Source organism: Pongo pygmaeus, chromosome 6, assembly GCF_028885625.2.
Source record: "Pongo pygmaeus isolate AG05252 chromosome 6, NHGRI_mPonPyg2-v2.0_pri, whole genome shotgun sequence".
In the NCBI taxonomy this organism is placed as follows: domain Eukaryota; kingdom Metazoa; phylum Chordata; class Mammalia; order Primates; family Hominidae; genus Pongo; species Pongo pygmaeus.
Genome location: NC_072379.2, coordinates 103,334,387 through 103,354,757, shown reverse-complemented (window position 1 = coordinate 103,354,757; position 20,371 = coordinate 103,334,387). Strand labels below are relative to the sequence as shown.

The window sequence follows — 20,371 nt, the reverse complement described above, 5'->3', positions numbered from 1 at the left end:
CAGGTCAAACATCAATCAAAATGTTTCATTTCCACAAACTGGAAAATCACAGTTGACTAAGCACAAATTATTCCAAAAGAAATACAAAAGACTAAATTCTCTCATTTCTATCTTGTCTACTGCTATGTTTATGTACTTGTACTACTGTTGAACTAAGTAAACAGAAAAATGTGATCGTATATGAAAAAAGCTCAGAACTGACTGTCTATTACTCAGTTAACAACAGGGATTTCTAGTAAACTCTTTTTTCACATAGGAGGCTTTTTCTAGGACTGCATAAATAGTAGAAGTCCCACTTAAAATACGTATCCATTAATTCCCTTGAAAGTGACTTTAGTTATCTTTTCCAACATTACCAAAGGTTATCAGCATTCAAGAAAAATAAAATAATGGTGTAAAATCTTTTACCTGCATTTGTCACAACAGATCATGTATCCATCATCATGTGTAAAACCACATATGCACCTGGTTACATCAGTACCATAACTTCCATCCTCAGATGTGCTGATTGTAGTAGCACTGGAAGTTTCATCAAAATTAGGAGTGGTAAATATGCCTACTTCATTTTTGCTAATAAGGACTGATGGAGGAGGGGAAGCTGGAGGTGTTGGAGGAGGACGAGCACCATAATTATGGTCCTGAATAATTAAACACAAATATAGCACAATATTATTTAATTTCAACAATGATATAAACCAAGCAACTTAAATAAATAAAATTCAACCCTTAATTTCAATACTCAAGAGATATGAGACTGGCTCATTCCTTCATTAATACCATTAAAAAAATGACTTGGTGAAGCCAGTTATTAAACCACAGTAGTAAGTGAATATATCTATCTACAAAGTGGGAGTGGTCACATTCACATCCAAATTTCATTCCCTCCCTACCAAATCATAAGATATCTTCACATTCCTATGGTCACATACATAGCTCCACCTCCAAGATGAAAGAAGGTATTAAGATGTGAGAATAGAAGTGTAAAAAAAAAAGAAAAAGAAAAACACACATCTCAGAAATATGGAGCCTAAAGAATAATAAAACAAGACATAGTTATCACTATAAAACATATAATATAGTTTTTTTAATTTAGTAATTTTTATTCTGGTCCAAGTAGTAAATATCTCTCATAATTCTACCTCCATAGTATCACAAATGTGTTATTATGTAATTACGTTTGAATCTAAATGCCACCTCTTACTAGATATGCAATATTTAATAAGTTAGATAGGCTTTCATTTTCTCACCTATGAAATAAAAGATGAAAACTACATCTCAGGAAGTTGTTTTTAATGTTTAAATAATATATGTCTGACACATAACAAGTGCTCAATAAATGGTAACTATAAAATTTACTATATAAATTACTATATAATTCAAAAACTAAAAATCAAAAAGTAAAATTAATTACTATGTAATTCAGAATTAATAGTAGGTAGTACAATACAACCTTATCTACATTCTTTTAGGAAGTAAAGAAATATAATATCAAACTATTAACAGCATAAATTGCAAAATAATAAGAGACACAGTTCACTTTTATAGAACTTTAATTGCATAATGCTTAATGAAAAATTAAACACCTAATTATTTTGATAGTATGAAACAACCACGCTTTTTAAACATGCCATTTCAAGCACAATATCACATGCATCTACTTTCAATCTCTGAATTTAAAAATGTTTTTTCAAAGAAGTGTTTAACACTTACCGCATAGGGCAAACCAATGTAACTGTGTGAATGATGTGAGCTGCTGGTATATAACTGGTGGGGATAACTGTTGGATTTCTCAACTACCACAGGGCTAGCTTCTACGGATTCTGGTCTGGGGGGAAAAAGTTGCATCAAAGAGAATTCCATTCATTTTTTTTCCTCTTAATCAATTTAATTAAAATGATAAAGTACTTACAGTAAAATATTGGCTATACAAATACAGTACCTACTTACAGCAGGTAGATACACTATAGATAAGATATATCCCATCTAGATTATGTGTCATAAGCAAACTTCTGTTTAAGTAAAATAAATGTCCCACTCCAAGTTCAAATATAGTTTCCCTCTCTCTCATTAAAAAAAATTACTAGAGGTCAATTATTATTTAATAAACCCTATGGCACTGAGAAAACTAGCAAAGGGGTGCAAAGAAGTGGTGGAAATAATTTAAGCAAGACTAAAACACACAGAATCTATATGGACCTAAAATGGAACTGAAGTATGCATTTCAGTGTTCAAAAATATACGCATGTGTTGAGTGTGACCAGATATTAATATAATAAAGCCTTGGAAATGTCAGTAAACTTAAGGAATAGGAAGTTTCACAATAAACCAGGATTTATACCTGAAAAACAACATAAACAGCAACCTGTAGGATGAGCAATTCTGGTCTTAGATGATGGAGACTGACCAAGCATTTTACATACATTTTACATACATCACTTTCCCAACTTCTTTACTCTTACCAATCCTCCTGAGCTCTATTTGATTAATTCCTATTGATCAACAAGGTTATGAACCTACATCTGAGGTCAGTTCACACTAAAATTAATCTCTCCCTTGCAAATACTCAATAACATGATTTGTTTCTGTGCCTTTATTTTAAAAAACTGTAACATCACTTGAAAAATTTTTCATGACAATCTTTATCCTACCTCCTATTCAAAACTTTCCATTAGAACTTAGTACTATTTGCACTATTTGCACTATTATTTAGTTTAAGGATATTTAGTGGTTATATTCTGATTAGTCATGAGACTAGCAGCATAAAAAACATTTTTTTACAGTCAACTGCTTCTTAATATACTGTCATCCGTTCACGAAGTCCCAATTTAGCTCTCAGTGGCTGCTGTTGTAAGCGCTGTGTGCCAGAATCAGCAAAAAGAGGAGATACAAACTGAGGTTATCTAATGGTTCTAAAGGAGATTGCAAAGAGTCTCCATTATGTTCTGAATACAGTCATGCTTTGCTTAATGTTGGAGATACATTCTGAGAAATACATCATTACGTGATTTCACCGTTGTGTGAACATGACAGAGTGTACTTTACACAAACCTAGATGGTATAGCCTACTATACACCTAGGCTAAATGGCATAACTATTGCTCCTAGGCTACAAACCTATACAGCATGCTATGCGCTGAATATTGTAGGTAACACAATGCTAAGTATTCTGTATCTAAACATATCTAAACATATCTAAACATAGAAAATAAGGGCTGGGTGTGGTAGCTCATGCCTATGATCTCAACACTTTCGGAGTCTGAGACAGGAGGGTCACTTGAAGCCTGGAGTTCAGGAGTAGCTTGGGTAAGATAGCAAGATTTTCTCTACAGACATTAAAAAAAAAAAAAAAAACTAGCCAAGTGTGTTGGCACACATCTGTAGTCCTAGCTACTTGGGAGGTTGAGGTGGGAGAACTGTTTGGGCCTAGAAGTTTGAGGTTACAGTGAGCTATGATCATGTCACTGCACTCTAGCCTGGGCAACAGAATGAGACTGTCTCTAAAAAGAGAAAAAAACATGTACAGTAAAAAGACAATATAAAAGATAAAAAAATGGTACACGTGTAGACGGCACCTCCAATATAATCTTATGGGACCACCATTGTATTATGTGGTCTGGTGTTGACTGAAATGTTATGTGTGCATGACTGTACTTTGAAAACCAATATTCACCTGTAATCCCACCACTTTGGGAGGCCGAGGAGGGTGGATCACAAGGTCAGGAGTTCAAGACCAGCCTGGCCAAGATGGTGAAACCCCATCTCTACTAAAAATACAATAAGTAGCCAGGGGTGACGGCAGGCACCTGTAATCCCAGCTACTTGGGAGGCTGAGGCAGGACAATCGCTTGAATCCAGGTGGCAGAGGTTGCAGTGAGCCGAGACTGCGCTACTGCAATCCAGTGACAGAGTTAAGACTCTGTCTCAAAAAAAAAAAAAAAAAAAAAAAAAAGAAATCAATATTCAGCTAATGTCTATGCTGTTACATTAAGAATTCACTTATTCATTATTTTAAAAGAAATGTTTCTTAATTTCAAAATTAATACATACTCATTGTAGAAAATCTAAATATAGCAGTAATAAGGAAGTGAAAGACCATGTCTCCACCCAACTCCCAAACATTCTCATGTTAATATTGCCATGTATCTTTCTCTAAACTTTTCTATGCATCATTATATCTACACAACCTACACAAGTTTTGCTTTTTAAAATCCGAAAATATATGTATTCATGATTTACTTTTTCCATCTTTAAATGTCAACATATATACTTTATTCTTGGTAATAATTGCTTATTTCATTATATGAATATAAATTTATTTAACGATTTCCCCTACTGGTAGATATTGACATTATTTCTATTTGTCACTATTAAAAGTATTACTGCAAATGTACATCCATTTATCTTTTCTGCATAAATGATAGTATTTCTATAACATGAATTCCTGTAGGTACAATTGCTGAACAAAAGGGTAAATGTACATAAAACTGACAGATACTACCAAACTGCCTTTGATTACAAGTGACACTTTTAAAATTCTTTAAAAATTACATAGAAGGAAGAAGTGAAGTTTTAGCAACGATTTACAGTACTATTATTAAAGCAACATGCAGGAACTGTGGCCAGAGCACAAAGATTCACTCTTAAAAATTTAGATCAAACTCTGCAAAATATGTTACTAAAAGGTGTGGGCAAAACTCGGATATTTTGGAGTAGCGGCCATAACTTTTGCAGTTTGAGGTCCAACAGCAAAACTAGCATGAATCCTCTCCCTCTCCCTCTCCCTCTCCCTCTCCTTCTTTTTTCGGTCTCCCGCTGTTATCGAAGCTGGACTGTACTGCCATGATCTCGGCTCGCTGCAACCTCCCTGCCTCGGGCTCCTGTGACTCTCCTGCCTCGGCCTGCCGAGTGCCTGGGATTGCAGGCGCGCGCCGCCACGCCTGAATGGTTTTTGTATTTTTGGTGGAGACGGGGTTTCACCGTGTTGACCGGGCTGGTCTCCAGCTCCTGGCCTCGAGTGATCTGCCTGCCTCGGCCTCCCGAGGTGCTGGGATTGCAGACGGAGTCTCGCTAACTCAATGCTCAATGGTGCTCAGGCTGGAGTGCAGTGGTGTGATCTCGGCTCGCTGCAACCTCCACCTACCAGCCTCCTGCCTTGGCCTCTTAAAGTGCTAAGATTACAGCCTCTGCCCCGCCGCCACCCCGTCTAGGAAGTGAGGAGCATCTCTGCCTGGCCGCCCATCGTCTGGGATGTGAGGAGCCCCTCTGCCCGGCCGCCCTATCTGGGAAGTGAGGAGCGCCTCTGCCCGGCCGCCCATCGTCTGGGATGTGAGGAGCGCCTCTGCCCGGCTGCCACCCCGTCTGGGAGGAAGTGAGGAGCGCCTCTGCCCGGCTGCCCCGTCTGGGAGATGAGGAGCACCTCTGCCCGGCCGCCCCGTCTGGGAGGTGAGGAGCGCCTCTGCCTGGCCGCCACCCCGTCTGGGAGGAAGTGAGGAGCGCCTCTGCCCGGTTGCCCCATCTGGGAAGTGAGGAGCGCCTCTGCCTGGCCGCCACCCCGTCTGGGAAGTGAGGAGCGCCTCTGCCCGGCTGCCACCCCATATGGGAAGTGAGGAGCGCCTCTGCCCAGCCGCCCCGTCTGGGAGGTGAGGAGTGCCTCTGCCCGGCCGCCCCGTCTGGGAGGTGAGGAGCGCCTCTGCCTGGCCGCCGCCCTGTCTGGGAGGTGAGGAGCGCCTCTGCCTGGCCGCCACCCCGTCTGGGAGGAAGTGAGGAGCACCTCTGCCCAGCTGCCCCATCTGGGAAGTGAGGAGCGCCTCTACCCGGCTGCCACCCCGTATGGGAAGTGAGGAGCGCCTCTGCCAGGCCGCCCACTCTGGGAAGTGAGGAGCGCCTCTGCCTGGCCGCCCACTCTGGGAGGTGAGGAGCGCCTCTGCCTGGCCACTCCGGCTGGGAAGTGAGGAGCGCCTCTGCCCGGCCGCCCCGTCTGGGAGGTGAGGAGTGCCTCTGCCCGGCCACCCCGTCTGGGAAGTGAGGAGCGCCTCTGCCCGGCCACCCCGTCTGGGAAGTGAGGAGCGCCTCTGCCTGGCCACCACCCCGTCTGGGAGGAAGTGAGGAGCGCCTCTGCCCGGCCGCCACCCCGTATGGGAAGTGAGGAGCGCCTCTGCCCGGCCGCCCCCTCTGGGAAGTGAGGAGCGCCTCTGCCCGGCTGCCACCCCGTCTGGGAGGAAGTGAGGAGCACCTATGCCCGGCTGCCCCATCTGGGAGATGAGGAGCACCTCTGCCCGGCCGCCCCGTCTGGGAGGTGAGGAGTGCCTCTGCCTGGCCGCCACCCCGTCTGGGAGGAAGTGAGGAGCGCCTCTGCCCGGCTGCCCCATCTGGGAAGTGAGGAGCGCCTCTGCCCGGCCGCCACCCCATATGGGAAGTGAGGAGCGCCTCTGCCTGACCACTCCGTCTGGGAGGTGAGGAGCGCCTCTGCCCGGCCGTCACCCCGTCTGGGAGGAAGTGAGGAGCACCTCTGCCCGGCCGCCCCGTCTGGGAGATGAGGAGCACCTCTGCCCGGCCGCCCCGTCTGGGAGATGAGGAGCACCTCTGCCCGGCCGCCCCGTCTGGGAGGTGAGGAGCGCCTCTGCCTGGCCGCCACCCCGTCTGGGAGGAAGTGAGGAGCGCCTCTGCCCGGCTGCCCCATATGGGAAGTGAGGAGCGCCTCTGCCCGGCCGCCACCCCATATGGGAAGTGAGGAGCGCCTCTGCCTGGCCACTCCGTCTGGGAGGTGAGGAGCGCCTCTGCCCGGCCGCCCCGTCTGGGAGGTGAGGAGTGCCTCTGCCCGGCCGTCACCCCGTCTGAGAGGAAGTGAGGAGCACCTCTGCCCGGCTGCCCCGTCTGGGAGATGAGGAGCACCTCTGCCCGGCCGCCCCGTCTGGGAGGTGAGGAGTGCCTCTGCCCGGCCGCCACCCCATCTGGGAGGAAGTGAGGAGCACCTCTGCCCGGCCGCCCCCTCTGGGAAGTGAGGAGCGCCTCTGCCTGGCCGCCACCCCGTCTGGGAGGAAGTGAGGAGCGCCTCTGCCTGGCTGCCCCATCTGGGAAGGGAGGAGCGCCTCTGCCCAGCCGCCACACCGTCTGGGAAGTGAGGAGCGCCTCTGCCTGGCCACCCCGTCTAGGAGGTGAGGAGCGCCTCTGCCCAGCCGCCCAGTCTGGGAAGTGAGGAGCGCCTCTGCCCGGCCGCCCAGTCTGGGAAGTGAGGAGCGCCTCTGCCCGGCCGCCCTGTCTGGGAGGTGAGGAGCGCCTCTGCCTGGCCGCCACCCCGTCTGGGAGGAAGTGAGGAGCGTCTCTGCCCGGCCACCCCGTCTGGGAAGTGAGGAGCGCCTCTGCCCGGCAGCCCGGTCTGGGAAGTGAGGAGCGCCTCTGCCCGGCCGCCCCCTCTGGGAAGTGAGGAGCGCCTCTGCTCGGCCGCCCGGTCTGGGAAGTGAGGAGCGCCTCTGCCCGGCCGCCCCGTCTGGGAGGTGAGGAGCGCCTCTGCCCGGCTGCCACCCGGTATGGGAGGAAGTGAGGAGCGCCTCTGCCTGGGCGGCCCCGTCTGGGAAGCGAGGAGCGCCTCTGCCCGGCCGCCCTGTCTGGGAGGTGAGGAGCGCCTCTGCCCGGCTGCCCTGTCTGGGAGGTGTACCCAACAGCTCCAAAGAGACAGCGACCATCGGGAGCGGGCCATGAGGACGATGGCGGTTTTGTTGAAGAGAAGGGGGGGAAGTGTGGGGAAAGGAAGGAGAGATCAGATTGTTGCTGTGTCTGTGTAGAAAGAGGTGGGCATAGGAGACTCCATTTTGTTCTGACTAGGAGAAATTCTTCTGCCTTGGGATGCTGTTGATCTATGGCCTTTCCCCCAGCCCCATGCTCTCTGAAACATATGCTGTGTCAACTCAGGGTTAAATGGATTAAGGGCGGTGCAAGATGTGCTTTGTTAAACAGATGCTTGAAGGCAGCATGCTCTTTAAGAGTCATCACCACTCCCTAATCTCAAGTACCCAGGGGCAGAAACACTGCAGAAGGCCGCAGGGTCCTCTGCCTAGGAAAACCAGAGACCTTTATTCATGTGTTTATCTCCTGACCTTCTCTCCACTATTATCCTATGACCCTCCCATATCCCCCTCTCCGAGAAACACCCAAGAATGATCAATAAATACTTCATAAATTAAAAAAAAAAAACAAAAACAAAAAAAAACTAGCATGAATTTCTTTTTCCTTCTTCCCAAATGTAAGGACAGAAGTGTTACATTTCTAAGTGTTATACTTCATAATTATTTATACAAGTGTTTATATAATTATGTATCAAAACATAATCCATGATGCAGTGTTCATTCTATAGAAAAATGAGATTTCACATATATAATTTTGATATCTTACTCTTCAGTTAGAGAGTGAAGAGCTTATATAGTGGTTTATACTCATTCATATACTGCTTTGTATGTTTTTTTTCTTTTAGCCTGTCAGCAGGAAGTATGTATATGTTCTAAAATCACTGAATCCAAAAAAGATTTTCTCTTTATCCATGGGAAATTTCCCAAAAGATATTCATTGCATACTCCAAGAATTCAAAATGTTCAAAATGTTCAAAATGGTCAAAAATAAACTGCAATTACTTTTGCACCAACCTAGTAGCAGGTAATGAAATTATTCCCAATGTATAAGCAATAAGGTATGGTCAAAACCACCTAATCTGTAGATGAAGTCACCTCTTCAAAACTCTGAATTCTGTTTCCAACAAGTAGAACAACCGAAATGCATAAAAGGGGATTCTAACATGCAACTCAGCTCTAAAACTAAAATGGTAAGTATATTCTCTTGTTAATACATAAGCCAATACTTAGGTGCTGACTGCTGCTTTTAGAAATTCCCCAACAGCTAAAAAATGCAGAAGGAATAAATAAACTAGAAAAATAACTACACTGCAACCCTTAAGAGGTTATATATCTAGGCAACAAATAACCATGGATGCTAAGACTCTTAGGTAAAAGGTTGATAGGTAGATAAGATGACAACACCTGAATCTGTTGATCATTATCATTACGAGTTAGACAACCAAGCTTTATTTGCCTCTCCTAACGCTATGTGATAGGAAGCACACAGTCCCACCTATAAAATATTATACTGAAAAGAAAAATAGAAAAAGAGAAAAGGAAAAGAACAGAACTTGAAGCTAATTATAGCTCTAAATCCAAATACCAGTTTATCAGAAATACGAGGGAAGGAGAATATTACATGACACCAGAAGGAGGCAATCAGCCAACTCCAGAATGTTAAAACTTCTATAGGCCAAATTTTCCAGTTTCTTCGCCAGGTCTACGGCACAAAGGAAAACAAATTTTAAAAGAGGGGGTTGTTACAGATGAAGAGAGATTCAAGAGACATTTCAAGCAAATGCAATGTGTGAATTTTGATCGGATCCCAATTTGAACACATCACAAAAAGATTTTTGAGATGAGTGAGAAAATTTGAAGATGAACTGGATATTTTATGTTAATTTTGTTATATAATAGTACTGTAGCAGAACAAAAAAGTCCTTAACTGTTAGTGATAGATACCGAATAATACATGGGTGAAATAATACACGGGTGAAATGGGAATTTGTTTTAAAATACTTAAGAGGCTGGGCGCAGTGGCTCACGCTTACGATCACAGCACTTTTGGGGGCCAAAAGGGAGGATCACTTGAGGCCAGAAGTTCATGACCAGTCTGGGCAACACAGCAAGATCCCACCTCTATCAAAAAATGAAAAAATTAGCTGGGCATGGTGGCTCACACCTATACTCCTAGGCTTCAGCTACTCAGGAGGCTGAAGCAAAAGGATCACTTGAGACAGGGAAGTTGAAGATGCAGTGGGCTATGATCATGCCACTGTACTCCAGCCTGGGTTGACAGAGTGAGACTCTGTATCAAAACAAAAACAAAAACAAAAAAACTGAAAGACAGATGAAACAAGATTGGCAAAACTTTGAATACTGTTGAAGCTAAGTAATGGCCAACTGGGATTACTATTCTGTTTTACATACTGTCATGTATATATCTGCATTTCCATACTAAAAAGTGGAAATAAAAAAGTTCTCCAAGCATTTTTATCTTACATTTAGAATCTCTATACACTAGATGCCATCAAGAATACTAGTCTATCACTTTTCCTCCCACTCACAAAGATGTCCTGGGCATTTCTAAACCCCTATTTGTAGAATAACTCTTAACCCTTACTCCTTAATTTCAACACATTTTTCAAGGTTTATTTCAAGTATTCTTAAAAGAGTCCTTTCTTGATTGCTTCAACTCCATAATTTTAGGATTCATGAAGCACTTATTTACTGTATTGTTATTACTTTTCACATAATATTTTTGTGCTCTGCTAACAATCTTCTATCATGCATCTATTATTTTTTCTCCCAAACTCTTTTATAACGAGGCATTTTCTCCAGTAGAAAGAATGCCATATTGACCTCTCTGAACTTGAGGTTTTTTACGTGTAAAGTGGGAATAAGGATATTTGCTTTACCTTCTTCCCAGCAATATGAAGTTCAAATGTTATAAAAGACGTGAAAATGCATTTTCTCAACTATAATGCCTTACACAGGTACATTACACTACTTACTTGTTCAGAATTTGCTCTCAAGTACAACTACAAATACTCTGTCTGAAGCTCCTTAAAAATTGTTTTATAACTTCGGTTCACAATAATACAAACTTCCAATAGAGTGGTTCTATGTACAAGCCCAAAGACACCTGTTTTAAATAAATCACTAATTTTGCTAGAGAAGACAGAACCTATTACCCTAGTAAAAGAAATTTACTACAAATAATATATAGAAAAAACCCAGTAATGCTGGAGGAAGACAATACCCGATGCATATGCAAAAAGACAGGAAAACATGGCAGGTGGAATCTTCAAGTAGTACGTAAAGGTCAGACTTCAGGAACAGTGTTTATTCATGCAAGTAGTCTCTCAAAAGCAAGTAATATCTAAACTCCTATAATACAGCCAGATTTTCCTTTGGAGATTTGGATTTAGAAAAACTTCACAATAAACTGTATCTCTCTGTGTGTTTATAACATAAACATCTGACACAAATTCAAGTACTTGCACTGAAATCTCATGGCAACATTTGGTATAAAATGGTAGTCATCCGGAATGATTCCAAATATACTTAAATTTTTTTCCTAGCTCCAAATTAAATAGCAAATTTTTAAAACATCAAAAAGCTCACAGAGACCCCTGGAGACTACATCCATTTAAACCACTTTGATAGCACTGATTAAACAAATATTGAGGGCTTAATGTTCACTAGCAACCATCAGAGATACAAAGATAAGACATTGTCTCTGCCTTCAAGGAACTTATAATAATATAGTTTTCTTTCAATCAATAAATATTTGAGCACACAGTAAGCACCAGGCAGTGAGATACTGTACCAAATGCTGGAAATAAAAAAAAAAATAAAGTGATCCTTCTTCTTAAGAAACTGACAGGCAAACAAACAAGTGTAACAATAATTACAGTAGTGCCATCAGAGGTATGCACAGGAGCCTTCATAATAGTAGTCACATTTAAGCAAGTTTTAAAGAATGGCAATTTAACAAGTCCATGAAATAGAGAAGGCAAAGAGATGGAGAAAGTATTCCAGACAAAAAGCACACATGCAGTCAGAGATATCAACATGACACATTTAAGCACGTTTCTCTTAGCATGATCTACAGACAACCAGCAGCACAATTACCTGTAGTGAAAGATGTTACTTTTCACAGCTCTACTTAAATGTAATGAACCAGAATGTTTAAAGATTGGGCTTAGAAATCTACATTTTAATAAACACCTTCAATTTTATGTTCACTGAAGTTTACTAAGAACAGACTGAAAAAGAGTTACTAAAATTCAGAACAGTTAAAGGAGTGCAGGATGTGCCAGAGATGAGAATAGACAAGGACTAGTTCAAGAAGAACCCTGCGTATCCAGCTAAGAAATGAATATTATCTCTTATCCTGAAAAACTATACAGAGGGCCAGGCACAACAGCTCACGCCTGTAATCCCAGCACTTTGGAAGGCTGAGGCAGGAGGATCACTTAAGCTCAGGAGTTTGAGTCCAACCTGGGCAATATAGTGAGACCCCATCTCAAAAAAAAAAAAAAAAAAAAAAAACCTAAAAACAAAAACTACACAGAGCCACTAATGGTTTGTCTCTCTCCCAAGCAAGTTAATGATGTAAGTGGAGTAGTAGTATGACAAAATAAAACTAAGAGCTTCAAACGTGAGGTTGGGTAATCTGTAAATAATTCTCCTAGATTCAGTAGGCTCAGGAGAAGCCTTGAAACTGATCAGAGCAGGTAAAAAGTACTACCTCTCCAAGACTCCTTCCAACATCCTCACTCACAAATAGGTAAATTTCCTCTGCTCAATCTAATTCTTCACTTTTCTGAAAAGCACTTGGCACTATGTCTAGTTTCAAAGTGATCCTCATGACTGTACGGCATCCAGAGTCCAAACTGGTAACTTTTTTATTTAACAAAGAGATATTAAAATGTGCAACTTGCGGACTGGGCACAGTAGCTCACGCCTGTAATCCTAGCACTTTGGGAGGCCGAGGCAGGTGGATCACCTGAGGTCAGGAGTTCGAGATCAAGCCTGACCAACATGGTGAAACCCCGACTCTACTAAAAATACAAAATTAGCCGGGCATGGTGGCGCATGCCTGTAATCCCAGCTATTCGGGAGGCTGAGGTAGGAGAATCGCTTGAACCCAGGAAGCAGAGGTTGCAGTGAGCCGATTGTGCCATTGCACTCCAGCCTGGGCAACAAGAGCAAAACTCCATCTCAAATAGATAGACAGATAGATAGATAGATAGATAGACAGATAGATAGATAGATAGGTAGATAGATAGATAAAGCAACTTGCTTTTACAACAAATAATTCCCCAATTTTTTCCTTTTTTTTTTTCCTTGAGTTCCTTCAACTTCAAGTACAAAGCCAAGTGCCTTAATGATTTGCCTTCATTTTTTTATGAGGTACAGAACACAGGGTACATTAACCATTGTTAGGTTCATCTGATACAATGATCTGTGAAAAATAAAAGACTTTGATGAATCTATCAATTACACTATCAACAAAAGTAATTCTTAATTCTCTTGCAGACTTTCTTTAAAAAAAAAAAAAAAATTTGCAGACTTCCTTTTTTTTTTTTTGAGACAGAGTCTCGCTCTGTCACCCAGGCTAGAGTGCAGTGATGTATCTTGGCTCACTACAAGCTCCACCTCCCGGGTTCAAGTGATTCTCGTGTCTCAGCCTCGTAGTAGCCGGGATTACAAGCATGCGCCACCATGCCCGGTAACTTTTTGTATTTTTAGTAGAGACCAGGTATCGCCATGTTGGCCAGGCTGCTCTGAAGCTCCCGACCTCAGGTGATCCGCCCACCTCGGCTCGCAAAGTGCTGCGATTACAGGCATGAGCCACCATGCCTCGCCTGTTTCTTTTTTTTTAAGAGAGAAGGTGTTACTCTGTCACCCAAGCTGGAGTGCAGTGGTGTGACCATAGCTCACTATAGCATCAAACTCCGGGGCTTGAGTGATCCTCCCACGTCAGCCTCCTGAGGAGATTACAGTCATAAGCCACCATGCCTGGATAATTTTTAAAAAATTTTTTGTAGACAGCAGGGGTCTCACTATGTTGCCCAGGCTAGTTTCAGAAATCCTGGGCTCAAGAGATCCCCTCACCTTGATCTCTCAAAGTGCTGGGATCATAGGCATGAGCCACTGTGTGCCCAGCAAGAATCAGCTTCAAGTGCCTATCTTTGATCTATAGCACATTACTATAAATTCTGAAAAGCAATCTTTATATAGACTTTAGAGTTGAGAGAATAAAATTATTATATATTTTAAGTCCATAAATTCTTATAACTATATGATCTGCAAAACTAGATCTTTAATCCTTCATCAATTAAACAGTATGCAAAAGATGCACAGTAAAAATACTATCACTCAAAAAATACCAGTACTTGTTAAAATTCTTTATACTGAATAATTTTACATCCCTTCTCTTCCTACGTTCTGTCTCAATTTATTATATCATGGTCAGTAAACAATCACTTAGATAACATAGGTATTAATAGTAAATTTCAATCTTCCTCTCACCACTGTTTTAATTCTGCCAGTTTCCTAATGCCTTTAAAAAAATTTCCAGCTTCCCAAAACAGGTATTAACCAAAACTGCTACTTAAAAAAACTTAGCATTCAATATACTGAAATCATGCCAATTTTTAAAGACTATTTTTTAAAGACTATTTATATATAAGGGACTTTTCGTTCAATTATACAGCACCTGACATCTTTCTACAATGAAGAGGCTATAAAATATGTTTAGCTTTAGTTCTATCTCTTCTTAACAACTGAAATATAGTTAGGATATGGGCATTCAATAATCCTTCTTAATATAATAAACTTCAGGGTTAACTATTAGATCTTCAAGCAGTACGGGCTGGGTGCAGTGGCTCATGCCTGTAATCTCAGCACTTTGGGAAGCCAAGGTGGGCAGATCACCTGAGGTCGAGAGTTCGAGACCAGTCTGGCGAACATGGTGAAACCCCATTTCTACTAAAAATACAAAAAAAAAAAAAAAAAAAAAAAAATTGGCTGGGTGTGGTGGTGCACATCTGTAATCCCAGTTACTTTGGAGGCTGAGGCAGGAGAATCGCTTGAACCCAGGATGCAGAAGTTGCAGTGAACCAAAACTGCGCCACTGCACTCTAGCCTGGGCGACAGAGTGAGACTCCTTTTCAGAAATAAAAATAAAAAATAAATAAAAATAAAAAATGACCTTCAAGCAATATGATTCATGACTCAATGCTTACTATATGCCAAACCCTGTGCTAACCATTGTAGATACAGTGATATTGGTGATAAAACAGATAAGATGTTTATAGTCATAAAGCTTATGTTTTAGTAAAAATATAAAGCATGGCAGCAATGAAATAAAACAAGTATTTCAGATACTATTTTAGATAATGGAAGAGGGGAGGCCTCACTAGTATGTGATATTTGAGTTTAGAAGCTTATGCCAAGAACATAAGAATGATCCAGGCAGAGGAAATCACGAGTACAAAGGCCCTAAGGCAGAAACAAATGTAAAATATTCAAAAGAACAACAACAAAAAATCAATATGGAAGTAATAGTGAGATAAGAGAATAGTGAGAAGAGATTAGGGAAGGAGGGCCTTATGGTCATAAAAAGTTAATACTTTAAGTAAAATAGAAAGTCACTGGAAGCTTTTTAACTGGGAGAATTGTATGATCTGGTTTATGCTTCAGAAGAAACACAGTAGCTTCTACAGAGAATAAATGATAGAAGGCAAAAGAGAAACCTGGAGAGTATTCTACTCCAGTGTCTAGTCAAGAAATTACAACGGCCTGGATGAGGACAACAGTAGAAATGGATAAAAGTGTACTGATTCAAAATATACTTTTGGCCAGGTGCAGCGGTTCATGCCTATAATCCCAGCACTTTGTGAGGTCAGGAGTTCGAGACCAGCCTGGCCAACACAATGAAATCCTGTTAAAAATATAAAAATTAGCTGGGTGTGGTGGCGCGCACCTGTAGTCCCATCTACTCTGGAGGCTGAGGCAGGAGTACTGCTTGCCAGGAGGCAGAGGTTGCAGTGAACCAATATCATGCCACTGCACTCCAGCCTGGGTGACAGAGCAAGACTCCATTTCAAAACAAAACAAAACAAAAATATACTTTGAAGGAGGACCCAGTACAGACCAATAAATTAGACATGGGGGTTAAGGGGAAAGGACCAATCAAGACTGACAGCTTAGAGTTTTAAGCAACTGGATAGAGATGTAGCCGTTTGAAGAAACAGATGATGCAGGGGCAGTGGCTCATGCCTGTAATCCCAGCACTTTGGTAGGCCGAGGCGGGCATTGTCACCTGAGGTCAGGAGTTTGAGACCAGCCTGACCAACATGGAGAAACCCCGCCTCTAGTAAACATACAAAATTAGCTGGGCGTGATGGCGCATGCCTGTAATACCAGCTACCTGGGAAGCTGAGGCAGGAGAATCGCTTGAACCTGGAAAGTGGAGGTTGCAGTGAGCCAAGATCGTGCCATTGCACTCCAGCCTGGGCAACAAGAGCGAAATTCCATCTAAAAAAGGAAGGAAGGAAGGAAGGAAGGAAGGAAGGGAGGGAGGGAGGGAGGAAGGGAGGGAGGAAAGGAGGAAAGGAAGAAAGAAAGAGAGACAGAGAAAGAAAGAAAGAAAAGAGAGAGAGGGAAGAAGGAAGGAAGGAAGGAAGAAAGAAAGAAAAAGAAAGAAAAACAGATGAGGCCTGGTGCTGTGACTCATGCCTGTAAATCCAGCACTTTGGGAGGCCGAGGCAGGTGGATCACTTGAGGCCAGGAGTTTGAGACCAGCCTGGCCAACAAGGTGAAACCCCACCTGGAATAAAAATAAAAAAATTAGCCAGGCTTGGTGGCTGCCTGTAATCTCAGCTACTCGGGAGGCTGAGGCACAAGGCTCACTTGAATCCTGAAGGTGGAGATTGCAGTGAACTGAGATCATGCCATTGCACTCCAGCCTGGGTGACAGAGCAAGAGTCGGAAGGAAGGAAGGAAGGAAGGAAGGAAGGAAGGAGGGAGGGAGGGAGGGAGGGAGGGAAGGAAGGAAGGAGGGAGGGAGGGAGGGAGGGAGGGAGGGAGAGAGGGAGAAAGAGAGAAAGAGAAAGAAAGAAAAAGAAAGAAAGAAAGGAAGGAAGGAAGGGAAGGAAGGCAAGGAAGGAAGGAAGAAGAAAAGAAAACAGAAAAGAAAAGGAAAAAAGAAATAGATGAGCCTAAAAAACAATAACCAAAAGTAGATTTGGGGGCAGAACATTAAGAATTCCAAGTGAAGCTGTCAATTTGGGTATACAAGTCTGGAGCTTAGGAAGATTATGACTGGAGATAAAAAATTGAGGGTAACCACACATAGAGATTATATTTAAAGCCAGGTAATAACCTGAAGACCAAGTTTTTTAAAAGGAGAGGGGACCGCAGTTGAGTCTTAGACATTTAAAGCACCTGGGCATAAGAAAATAAGCCAGGAGAAAATGACCAATAGTGGTTAGTTAAGTGTGGTACCTAGAAATCCAAAGTTAAACCTTTCTAGTAGGAAGAAAGGGAAGGGATGATTATTTACATCAAATCTGAAAAAATGTATATAAATTATAGAAGACTACCAATTAGTCTGACAACACAGGAGGTTATAGTAGTGTTGTGCAACCTGATAATGAGTACAAATAGCTTTCTCAAGGAGTTTTGCTCTAAAGAGGATTAGAGAAATGAAATAATAAAAAAGGGAAATAATTCTGTTATATTTATATGTGATAAGAATGATCTAATAGAGAAACTGAAGATGCAAGAGACATGGGATGACTGCAGGCAAGAGGGAAGAATGAAGATTTTGAAAAGGTGAGAAGGGGTAAGATCCAGAGGGCAAGTGGAGGAACAGGACTCTAATTTTTTTTAAAGTGACATTTTTCTTTTTTCTTTATCTTTTTTGAGACGGAGTTTCGCTCTTGTCGCCCAGGCTGGAGTGCAGTGGCATGATCTCGGCTCACTGCAACCTCTGCCTCCCGGGTTCAAGCAATTCTCCTGCGTCTGCCTCTGAGTAGCTGGGATTACAGGCGCCCGCCACCACACCCAGCTAATTTTTTGTATTTTTAGTAGAGACGGGGTTTTGCCATGTTCAGCAGGCTGGTCTCGAATTCCTGATCTCAGGTGATCTGCCCACCTCAGCCTCCCAAAGTGCTGGGATTACAGGAGTGAGCCACCGCGCCTGGCCATTTTTCTGTTTTGTAAGAGAAAAAACAGAATTTGAATATAAATACAAAATTTTAGATTTGAAGTTGTGTCCCCGGGACCCAAAACAGTAGCTGGCATATAACAAGCCCTCAGTAAATATTTACTAATTTAGAGCACTGAATTGGAACTTTTTTTTTTTTTTTTTTTGAGATAGGGTCTCACTTTGTCACCCAGGCTAGAATGTAGTGGTGTGATCTCAGCTCACTGCAGCCTAGACCTCCCAGGCTCAAGCGATCATCCCGCCTCAGCCCAAGTAGCTGGGACTACGGGCACAAGCAACCACACTCGGCTAACTGTGGTAATTTTTTTTTTGTACAGATGGGGTTTCATCATGTTGCCAAGGCCAGTCTTGAATTCTTGGGCTCAAGCAACCGGCCGGCCTCAGCCTCCCAAAGTGCTAGGAATACAGGCGTGAGCCACCACGTCTGGCCAGCACTTATTTCACTTAAAATCTTAACTTCTTATGGCCCCTAGGCCCTACTCCTCTCATCTCTTCTTAATATTCTTCCCTTGGTCTATTACTCCCATGTTTGATATTTTTTTCCTGTTCTTTAGGACAATCTAAATTTGTTCCTGTCTTGGAGCTTGTGTACTTACTGTTCCCTCTACCTAATTATATTTAAAGAAAGTCATATCATTGAAATAGTACTTGCTTAAGCCAATAAAATCAGAGAAAAAATAGTATTCTTCATTGGAAACAGTACATTATCAAGATTCCTTTGCTCTAAATAAGTGGTAGGCAAACTAGAACCCTGGGTCAAATCCAGCCTGCTTTCTGATTCTGTAGACAAAATGTTATCGGAACACTGTCATGTCCATTCATTTACACACACAGTCTGCTTTACAGCTGCAAGAGCAGAGCTGAGTAGTTACAACAGAAACCATATCATTGCAAGTCTTAAATATTTACTCTTTAGCCCTTTACAGGAAAGTTCTGCTGACCCTTGCTCTAAATTTAATTCTAAATTCCAAAATAATTAGGCAAGTAAAAGAGGATTTTCAATAACACACACATATTTTTTAACAATCAGGAACCAAATTAAATTTAAAAATGAGAAAATGTATGGAGAAATTGAGCTAGCTATAAAATCTAGTATTAAATGTCACATGTTGACCCAGGTTTTTAAAACTCTATCCCCTTAAATAATCAAATTTTAAATGTCACAATAGGGGTTTTTTAAAAACTCAGTATTTAATCCTTCATCTGGCTGAATAAAATTATCATGAGGTTTCCTGGTATTAAAAAATGAGGATTTTGGCCAGGCATAGGGGCTCATGCCTATAATCTCAGCATATTGGGAGGCCAAGGCAGACAGATCACTTGAGTCCATGAGTTCAAGACTAGCCTGGACAACATGACGAAACCCTATCTCTACAAAAAAATACAAAATTAGCCAGGTGTGGTGGTGTGTACCTGTAGTCCCAGCTACTCGGGGTGCTGTGGTAGGAGGACTGCTTGGGCCTGGGAGGTGGAGGCTTCAGTGACCCATGATCACACTACTGTACTCCAGTCTGTGCGACCTTGAGGTCCTTTTTTGAGTCCCTATCCACCCCCCCAAAAAAAGGGTTTCACACAATTGTCTACCATGGCTGCTGAAACAAAGGGTATTTCCATTTCCTTTTCTTTTTCCTAAGAGCAGTTATTGTCTTGTGCAAGCTCTTAGAATCCTTGGGAATGTTTATGGTAGGAGAAGGGTTAAAAGTGTTCTAAGCCCTTCACTTTCATTTCAACCAGAGTTGTTTTCCTTTTATCTGTTTTATATATTTTGTTTTTGCAGAAGTATTTGAAAAGCACAGGTAGTCATAAATTCAACCAATAGCTAACAGTACTGGTTTAGTGAGAAAAAGCAAGACATGGACCTAAAATAGACCAGGAATATCACCTTAGTTCTGATAACTTACAATCCGTGACTTCAGGGAAGTTAGTTAACCCTTCTGAGCCTTTGTTTTCACATCTGTGAGAAGAAGTTAACATTGGGCTCACAGTATAAAAATAATGCAGTAACACATGTAAAACATTTACCTGGCACAGCAGTGCTCAACAAATTGTAATTCACTCCTTCTTCTCTTACTATTAAGTTGAACAATACGGAATTACTGATACCAGACCAATTCTGACCTATAAAAATGGCATTCACATAGTTCAACTTAATCCTGCAAAAATCAGCTGTGTAGACAAGAGTTACCAGAAGGTAGAAAGGCCGCCTTACAAGGGTGGCCCTTGGCTGGCATTTGGGCATTTAGCTGGTAAACAGCTCCCTACATTGATAAGAAACTTTCCTCAAATGATAAGGGCAGCTTACTCTGCCTACACTGTTTATACAAACAATATGGTTTATGTTGTATACTTATTTTCTTTCTGGGAGTCTGGAATTTTGGTACATTCTAGGCAGGTGCCTACGTGCCACCCCTCAAGAAAAATTTTGGGCACTGAGTCTCTAATGAGCTTCCTTGGTAGACAACATTTCACATGTGTTGTCACAATCCATTGCTGAAGAAATTAAGTTCATCCTATGTGCCTCA

At 42.2% G+C, this 20,371-nt stretch overlaps 1 protein-coding gene across 8 annotated transcripts in view; it reads right to left on the bottom strand.

Annotated features, from left to right (window-relative positions):
* KMT2E (lysine methyltransferase 2E (inactive)) overlaps window positions 1–20,371 on the bottom strand; it is a 103,272-nt gene that overhangs the window by 49,853 nt on the left and 33,048 nt on the right. For 7 of the 8 annotated variants that reach the window (XM_054495285.2, XM_063668420.1, XM_054495286.2 and 4 more), the window contains 2 exons: window positions 1,711–1,825; window positions 409–638 (listed from right to left, as the gene is read on the bottom strand). In XM_054495285.2, the coding sequence (XP_054351260.1) occupies window positions 409–638; window positions 1,711–1,825 (345 nt within the window). Of the gene's footprint in view, window positions 1–408; window positions 639–1,710; window positions 1,826–20,371 lie in introns of those variants that run through there. The other variant, XM_054495292.2, reaches the window with a different exon arrangement.